Raw genomic sequence first — 10,040 nt, forward strand, 5'->3', positions numbered from 1 at the left:
TATTAATGAAACTAGTCAAAAACAGCTTGACAAATATTACCATCTGTTATGGATTTTGTTTGAGTAAAATAGCAAAGTGCTAATTTATTGAGCTGCTTAGTGTGATTTTCTCAATCTCTCGTGCACAGAGATGGTTTGAGTTCTTCTCATGAATAATTAACTAATGTTCAAGAGAGGGCCATTTGTTTTTGAGGTATGTTGCCACTGAAAGTAGCAGACACTGAATGTAGCAGCTTTTCAGACTATGGTTCAAACATTTATGCCCCATCTAAATAGTTGACATCACCAGCATTTTTACTTATACATTTCTTAAGGTTGTCCATTTCCTTGTCTGATTTAGTTGTGAAGTCATTTTAAGTAAGTGATTTTTTTGTGTTTATCAACATGTTTCATAACATTAACCTCTTGGAATGACTCAGCCAGTCCTGACGTTACTCTGACAGTGAATATAGAGAGATGAAGATTAGAGGGATTCCCAAGACATCTTTCAACCTTAAACACTTTGAGCTCATCACCAAGGATAAAGCATCAAACTACCAGTGGCACATAATATGTAACAAATATATATATATATAAATTTCCATTGAATAGAGAAAAGGGTAACAGAATCACTACTTGACTTAAAACACAATAGCTGAAATGCTCAAGAAAGCTTTTTAAAGATCAATCAATTGATAAATAAAAAAAAAATAGCTTTCCTTTGGCCAGATTGCAATTGATCTAAAGCACTGCATTTGTTTTGTCTCTGTTCTGGATATTCGAATGTGATCCCGTCCTATGGCACAGCATGTGGCTGCCAGTAGAAATAACTAGCACAGCAGGACAAATCAATTAACTCTGTAAATGATCTCCGCCGGAGGGGAAGATCTGGCAGAATGAGAATGAAACAGCAGAAATCAATGTAGATTTTTACCTCTTTTCTTATGCTCTTGAATGCGTTTCAGCTCTGACAAAGATTATTTCGCTCATATATGAAAGGTTGTATGGGAGGAAATGCAGGAGGAGTCAACATATTTTGTACAGTATCTTCCTGGGATATATCTGTATGCATGTATGACAACTCATATTTTTAGTAGTCCTCTGGATGAATAATGTCAGTAGTCAAAATAAAGTGGACCCCTGGAGTGGAATTAGAAAAAGGAGACTCTGTTCTACAGGTGGCGTGTGATGTGCAAACACAACTGGCACAGACTAAAGTGTCCAAATGAAATACTCTGTCTAGTTCTGATTGGTGTATTTTTGTTTCAGGTTCATTGACAGAGAAAGCACTTCCCCAATCGCATTTGTTGTATTTAAGTGAAGCCCACTTTTGAACAGAAAGTTGCAGTGTTGGCGTCTCTATCCCACTCTACCTTCCCTCCATTTGGTTATCCAGCTGAAGTAGTGTCCAAGTTGCAGCACTATAAACATTTCTAAAAATAAACCTCAGCTCCTGCTCCCTGCCGCAGGGCTATATTTAGCTCAACATTATCAATCCAATCCGCAAAGGGTGAGACACTTTTTCCCTCCCCGGAGGAGAATCAATGGGCACTCAGGGACCTCTCACATAAGATGTATTGAAGCAGAAGGCAGTCAGAGAAGCACACTGCTGAGGTTTGTGGCTCTCTGATGCTCACGTACTTTAGGATTGCAGAAGGTGGCGGAAATTGGATGTCTGTTTTTTGGGGGGGGTGTAGTGCACCTTTTTAGCCACTGTTGATCCTTACAACAACAGCAGCACTCAAGACGGGAGAACCCAGAACCAACATTCAGGAAAGTTACTGCACAAACCGAGGGGTCACATTGAGAAGCGTTCATGTCCTGCTGCTCACATCAAATTGGAAAAACCCTAAAATATCTGAGCTGTATCAACATAAATTATACTCAAAGAGTGTGTGTGCTAACTGTGTGTCCATGTGTGGCAGTGTGAGGAAGTGTGAGGAAGTGTTATTTTATTTTATTGGACACCAGATGGCTTGATGATGTGCTAGTCACCTTGTTTGCGTCCTTGGCTGATGACACATAAATGAAAAACTTCTGAAGCGCTGTGAAAGTATGAGATTGCAAACAGAGAAAGGTGTCAGGCTGAGGCTTTGCGACAGTGAATGTGTCCCTCTAGAAGCTCCGCAATCTAAAACCACAGTGCAGGTCAGACGTTTACACACCATTCTTTTAAACCATTTTCACACGTTGGAAGTTTCACGATCGGTTTGCTTTCATGTGATTTCAAAGTGTGGATCAGATAGTTGATACCCGGACACGGCTGGGTGTTCCAGCATCAGAATCCTGAACACATCAAAAGTGGTTTGGATTAGCAAAAGCCTAACATTAAGCCTCTGGAACGATGCTGTGGGGCTGACCTCAAGCCCATTAAAAAAAATGTATGGAGAGCGCTTAAAATCGACACATGTATCAAGAAACTAATCAGTTTGAATCAACCTTACCAATTCTGCCAATACTGATGAGTTAAGTGATAAAATATTCAGCTATGATTTTCCTAAAAGGTCGTTGATCACTCCAACTTGGAAAATTCTTTGTTCTTACGAACTATGTCTTAGACTTCATTCTAAGACATGTAGCCTGTGCGTCATCACTTGAACAAACCATCAGATCTATAACCATTTTAACAACAACTCTCCGCCCTGGTCATTAGAGAGGAAGGATAACTATTTCAACAGTTTTGCTGATAGGGCATTGTGCTGATTTTTAAATAGCCAATTAACTGCCAAGTTGGCTTGCCATAGGTGGACCTTTAAAGGGATGCAGGCCGCTCACTGAACTACAGAAAGAAAGTCAAAACTGTGAACACAGGGGGTTCCCTAAAACTTTCTTAAAGGAGTTTTGAGTGAGTCGTGATCTACTGCTTCTTAAGATTTCATCCAAGAACAGGTAAAAATAAACAGCTTAACATATGTCATGCTTGACTACGGACCATGTAGAACTGTGTCACCCTATGCTATTTTTGGGACACACTTTATTGCAGATTTCCAATGTTCCCCTGCTCCACTACACACGACCCAAATGAATCAACCACTGTCATGAAGCTTAGTCTTGTTAAATATTCATCAACTTTAAAAGAGGCATTACAGGAAGAAAATAGGTGCAGAGCAGTGTGCTTTGATCATAAAGGGTTGGAAGCACCACTCCGGAAAAAAAAAAAGTACATCATTCATGCTTGCAAATGTGGCCATTGCTGCGTTGTCATTTCTAACACTCTGCATCCGTCTCTGGAAAAGCCCTGAACAGGAAAGTTTTTACTGGCTGGTTGTCAATTTAAAAACAATAAAAGGTGATTTTTTTTTATAAAGGTGTGCAAATGGAGGCTTGCTATGTTAGATTGTTTTATTAAGTAAGACACTAGGCAGAAATCAAAGTAAATGTGGTATAGTAATATTAACATTTATTAACAATAAGACATTTTGCAGCTGGATGCAACAATCTTTTGTGAGCAAATTTACTGAGTCATATTGTGGATCAAAAGTATATATTTTTCTGGCTTTATGTCTGGCTGCCAAGAAAATCAAGTACATCTTTTAAGTGAAAACTGTAATAGGAGCAATTTCTGCTCTGTTGTGCCTACACTTGGGTGTGTCTTTTTAACAATAAGGCACTGTGACTGACTGTACTTTAGTCATTTTGGACAATTTGGCTTACATGCAAAATGCTTTGTGTTGTGGAAAACTAAAACTACGCATCACCCTGAACACACCCTATGCTGCCAGAACTAAAGCTGAATCGGCATATTCATGTTTTGGAATGACCTAATCAAGATTTTGAGCTTAGGCCACTTGAAAATATGAGATCCGATGAAAAAAAGGCACACAATCCAATCTGACTGAGCATTAGCAAGGTTGCAAAATAAACAGAAGAATGAGGAAAAAGTTATTTTTCTAACTGTACAAAAGTTTCACAGTTGGAATTGCAGCGGGAATTGGTTTTCTTTGTGTTTTCCATATTTATGTATTTATTTTAGAAAAGGTGTTCATAATTTCCTTACCAATTCAATTTGCAAACAGTTCTGTTTTAGTCTGTCACAATAAATCTAAATTTGGAGTTTTCCAGTAAAAACCTAATACTACAAGCCACGAATGTGAATTGTTTGTCCAACTGTTTTTATTTACTTTGATTGCTGAACATTTTCAAGCTAAGATCCGATAACGTAAAATGTCATTAAATAAGAAAAGATTACTGATCAGCCATCTAAATGCCATCTGGGTGAGTTTATCTAACAGAAGAGATAACAAATGTTTGAACTGTATTATGAGTTTTGGCAGAGAAGTAAAAAAAAAAAGAAAAAACCTCCTCCAGCATCCTGTGTGTCAGTTCAATCTGCTGAGGAAAATGAAAGACTAGACTCTGAGAAAGTTGGATTACTCATGACTGAAGCTTTATCTTTCTGTTATCCATCCTCTTTCTGTCCTATCCGATTCTTCATCTTTCTGCATTATACTTTTACCTTTTCATCACTCCCGCTGTGTCTCAGTCTACCTCACACTATTTCTTTCCTTAATGAGAGCGACTTATTCTTTTTGCAGGAGGCTAGATAGGGTTGCAGAGTTAATCAATGAAATGCACTGCTTTGCGGTGGGATGTTCAGTTCTCTCTCTTTTCCCTGAGACATCACATGCACCAAACATATTCCCTCTGCCCACAAATCTGATCATCAAGCTGGACTTACTGTACAACACTTACTGTACTTCCCCAGCCTGTCCAGTTATGCGGTGAATGAGAAACTGGGGTTATGTAATAGCATTGCTAAAATGCTCCCAGCACCTGCAGAGCTGCTGTTGGAGTCTCTCAAGAGTGCCTTTGTTAAAATTACCCACCCCCCCACCCCCCAGGGGTGTCTTACAGTCATTGAAATATTTCCAAGTAATTAAAAAGAATAAGACTTCTGTTATTGTTAAAAATGGAATGTTAAATATAAAATGTCACACTTTCTCTGTGAATTTTCTCACAGGCTTCACAAATCTTGTTTCATATCCACAAAAGGTTATTCAGGCACTTCACTGCTGAAGTGAAGTTTTGTTAAATTTGTAGTTACCGTTTCTTGTCTATGAAGAAAGGTGGGTAGAAAAGCATAAGATCTTAGGATCTTGATTTTATTATTATTTTTTTTGTTCCAAATATTGATATGCACTTCCCACTCACTGGGACCCGTGCTTAAGATGTGAAGAAAATCTTACGGTAAAGTACTTTGGTAACACTTTATTTGAAGGGGTGTGCATAAGACTGACATAACAATGTCATAAACATGACATCTGTCATGAACATGAACGAGTCTTTATGAATGTCTATGACAGTTGTCATGAAGTGTCATTCGGTAATAATGACACTTTTAATGCAAAGTTGCTCTAAAAGTTGCATTGAAAGTCCATTAAAAGTGCCAGCGTTGCATTAAATTGTCATAATTTACAAAATCATGCACAGTCATAGACATTCATAAGGACTTGTTCATGTCCATGACAGATGTTATCTCATGTTTATGTCAGTTTTATGCACACCCCTTCAAATAAAGTGTTACCAATAATTTTTTATTGCGCCAGCTGCTAGTGAAATAAAAAGACTGTTAGTGAAATAAAAAGACTGTTCTGAACCTGCTAGTGACTAGCATAACATCTAACTGGATATGCTATTAAAATCCAACCAATCTTTAATTGAAATATTTCTTTATTGGACAACAAATTCTGTAATAAACAATTAAGTTTTACGAAATCAGCACTGCATTATTGGACGCCTAAAATGTTCCTTTCAGATCGATCTAAATCCAATTCCAGCTCTGTGGAGTGCGCTCAAGAAAAACATGCACAACAGAATATACAGTAGCATAAAGGAATAACATGACTGTTCTCAGCCTGGTGAAATGAGTGTGCCTGAGTGTCGATGCCTACAAATGATATAGTAAAAAAAGGGAATAAAAAAGATTCTAGCAAAGTAAGATTTTCCTTACTACATAAAATCACTTCTTCTGCAATAAAGATATATATTTTTTCTTTCTACCAATAAGTGTGGAGCTTGCTGTAGTTCAGACTACTCCTAAAAATACAACATAAAAAAGATAACTTCTTCAAAGATGTTCATATAGATTCAGTTTTTGGTTTGCCACATTGGCCCAAAAAGGCAAAATCTTGACAAACCATCCCTGAATTTTTACTAAGGATTTTTAGTTTTATTTATTTTTTTATTTTTTGACAAATTAAGCTTAATTAAATGCATCACTTAGCTTTCAAACAGATTTTCCAAAGTGACTAGCATTGTTGGCTGGTTAAATTTAAATTAAATTTGTAACAGATAAAACAAATTACCCTGAACTATTTTCAAGTCTTTGAAAGAGTTTGAAACCAATTTAAAACTTGAAAGATATAAATATATATACTTTTAAATGATGCTATTGTTAATTTCCTTTTAGAGTCATTGGGTGATATATGTGTTTTCACAGCAGTCAGCAAAAGCTTCCTGCACTGCTTGCTGTTTCTTTTTTTGTATTCATATGGAGACACCCCACAATCTACACAGTTTATCAGTGAATCCAAATTAAACAAATCTCACCACAGCCTGTGTCTGTCCTCTGGCGTTCCGCTCATTAATTAGATGTCTAAAAATATCAAACCCCTCCAAGACTTAATTAACCCATCAACTCTATTTGGTAGAGGTTGTGTGCCTTTCTCAGAAGCAGAGATGAATGACTCTTATTAGTGTCTGTTTGAGTTTGGATTCCAACGCATGTTTAGAATAAAAAGTATTAAAGTAAATTTGATTCTCTGTGTCTGTCTACATATTGTTCTTTTATCCTTGGCAGCAATTTAATACTTGACACATTATTGTGTCATTTAATTTTAGCACCATACCCAACAGTGTAATAGAAAAGTATTCCAGCTGAATTCTTTACTTTAATTTTAGAGAAAAAAAAAATAAAAATTGATTGGTCAGTCAACCTGGCCATGGTGTGGCACCAGACCCAGATGACCCTGAAAGGACAAGCAGGCATACAACAGTAGACGGATGGAGCAGTGATGATCCCCATTATTTCTAGAAAGAGCATCCCAATAACTGTTATCTATAAATAAATAATTTCCAGATAAACTTAATTCCTGTTGAAGCTATTCATACATTTTTATATAAAAAAAAATATTCAATGGAAAAATTGTCTGAGTTTTCACTGTTAATAATGTATTGGAAAGGCCAAATTTGTTTAGTTGCTTATAAATAATAATACCATTTCTGTCTACATTTGCATCAGCAGTGATGAGTGTGAAACCTTAGTGACATTTGGATGTAGCGCTTTTTCCTTCCGACATTTCCAATAGAGGCTCTGCTACTGCCAATTTTGTTGTGAACAGTCACTGAAACAGAGAAAGAAACATATATCAGCATTATTTCAAGAGTGACACATTTGTCCAGCCTTCCGGTTATCAATAGTGGCTTGGCGCAGCTTAAAACGCCTCGTGAATGCAGCTCCGGTTCAGAGCTATAAAATGCAACACAAGTTCTAGAAGACGAGCGATTCAAACTGCTTCAGGGCTAATCTGCTTGCCAGGATGTTAAACGATGAATGAACATGGCGTCAGGAAAGATTTCATTCATCCCAGAGATTTTATTAGTTACTGACAGTATCATATTTTATAGCTGCTTGACAAAGTCTGTGGAATTTAAAGCAAACTGTGAATAGGATGACTTGATAGCAAAAAACAGACAGGGTTGTTTGCATTCACTCTACGAAAAGATATTTTTTATTCCTCGAATTCATATAAATTTCACACAAAACCTTTGTGTAATGACATGACAAACAAACAAATAACACTGGTTCATTATAACAGCAAAGTTGTCCTCACATTCTTAATAAGATGCCCTGCCACCCTCCTTCTAGTAACCCATTAAAATTACATAACTTTACCATATGTATATATAATGAAATCTAGAATTAAAAACTCAGATTGTTTCTTTCCTGTATGAACATGGCTCAGTTTGTATTCTCACCACACTTATGTTTCCAATAAAACATGCCCTTCTTGAAATTGGTTCCTACAATTAAATCTACATAATGCGAATATCAAAGTGCATTAACGTCCTTTGGTGCTTTTCTGCCTACATTAAGGTTACTGTTTGCTCCACATTTGAAGTTTAAGACCAGCTTTATATTTTGTGTGCTGTGGGAAATATTTACTTCCATCTGTAGTAAAACAGGCGGCAAGTGCAAATAGGACTCCCAGTGATGCTCGTGTCTGGATATTTAATTACCTGCTTTAATGAGAGGAAGAAAATTGCGACATGCATTCCGCCTGACTTGCTTTGATGGCGGCAGCGAGAGCTGCAACAGCATGAGCAAAGATGGCTCCTATTATTCCTGTCCGACAATCGTCTGTCAGGAATCACAATTAGCAGAACAATCGAATTTACAAAATTTTCAGCTCCTTGTGCTCTGGCCAAAATGGATGACATTTTGTATACCAAGCAGCTGGTGAAACTGCATGGATGATTTAAGTTGTGTTGACTAATCAAGAAAATGTCTGCGCAGCTCAGCGGGTGGGACTAATTGTTTGAGAAATAATGTTTTAAGCTATAACGTGTCTATCTTTTTATTCATTATTTTAGCTATTTCTAAATCTAAACCCCAAATCTGTGGTGCCACCACAATCTTCAATATATTTTAATGGCACAGTAAACATTTTAACACATTTCTAAAATGTTTGTACAGAATCCCCAAAATAAAATGCAGTGCAACCAGTCGCCTTTAGAACTCACCTTATTGGCAGATAGAGTTGGCTCGAATGTGATTTAATATTAGTAAAAATGCATCTTTTCTGGCAGGTTTCGGAGGTTTGTTGAAGAACATTGGCGAACAAACACCGTCATTAAGACCAATGAACACACATTACAGGTCAGGGGTGAAATTGTGGAGACAACCATCCCAATCTTGAAGCATATCACTGATCAATAAATGATCAGAAACTGGAAAGAATGGCATGCAACTTTAAACCTACCAATAAAGATAATAAGATAATAAGAATAAAATGAAAGAATAATGGAGACAAATGCAGGACAGTTCAATGTAGTACAAAACAATACTTAATGCAACATAAGATAAGAAGTAGAATCAATTTTCTATGTTCATCGTTATTTTAGTCATATTGCTATTCAAATAAATTAATTAATATACCATTTAGAGATTTTAGTCCACAATAAAAGCATTGAGTTGTATCCTGTGTGTCGGGAGATAGGAATGCAAAACAATGTTAGTCTTGTGTCTCTTCTCACCAGGTACCCCAGGATGAGTGGGCAGGTTATCCTGGTGGTGGAAAGGATGATGAGATCCCTTGTCGTCGAATGCGGAGTAGCAGCTACGTCAAAGCCATGGGGGATGAGGAGAGCGGGGAGTCAGACTCCAGCCCAAAGACATCACCTCAGAAGTCGGTGCGGCCAGATGCCCTGATCAAGGCCATCATCAGACCCAAGGACTTGCTGGACTCTCAAAGGTATTGCTTATGCAAAACCAGAAATCTGTTGTGCATAATTGTTTGTCTCATTTCTCTTTAGTAGTTTTGTTTCGGGATTTTTGTTGTTTTTTTATTCATCAATTAGTCCATACAGAACAAACATTACAGACCAGAGAAAACAGAGGTATTGATCTGCAAAATAAGAAATTAGATAAGCAGACAATTAACAACAACAACAAAAGATACAAATCAAAATGGACACATTTAAGACAAAGACAAAACATGACCAAGTGGTGTCACAATAAGAATGGAATTATTTAACATATGTGAGTTAGAATACATTTTTTCCTTTTCTTCTGGGAAGTTATTTTCTTTTTTTTATATATATAATTTTCATTATTGGGGCTTGCCACAGCAATGCATGGAATGCACCTATTATTCTATTGTCAATAGTCAGAAGACAGTGGATTAACATTAGCACAAAGATTAGCATTAACATTAGCCTTTTCCCTAGTCTTTTTCCCAAAATAAGCTTTTTTTTTTTTTTTTTTTTTTTTTTTTTTTTTTTTGAGGGTATTTTAATCCATTTAATGGGGGGGTTACATTTTTAAAAAAACAAATATTGTT

At 36.7% G+C, this 10,040-nt stretch overlaps 1 protein-coding gene across 5 annotated transcripts in view; it reads left to right on the forward strand.

The window, feature by feature from the left end:
- dlgap2a (discs, large (Drosophila) homolog-associated protein 2a) overlaps positions 1-10,040 on the forward strand; it is a 182,786-nt gene that overhangs the window by 124,450 nt on the left and 48,296 nt on the right. For all 5 annotated transcript variants that reach the window (XM_015039417.1, XM_015039425.1, XM_015039390.1 and 2 more), the window contains one exon: positions 9,238-9,452. In XM_015039417.1, coding sequence (XP_014894903.1) covers positions 9,238-9,452 — 215 coding nt within the window. The remainder of the gene's footprint in view (positions 1-9,237; positions 9,453-10,040) is intronic.

This window comes from Poecilia latipinna, unplaced genomic scaffold (assembly GCF_001443285.1).
Source record: "Poecilia latipinna isolate Pla-1442-1.1 unplaced genomic scaffold, P_latipinna-1.0 Scaffold28, whole genome shotgun sequence".
Lineage (NCBI taxonomy): Eukaryota > Metazoa > Chordata > Actinopteri > Cyprinodontiformes > Poeciliidae > Poecilia > Poecilia latipinna.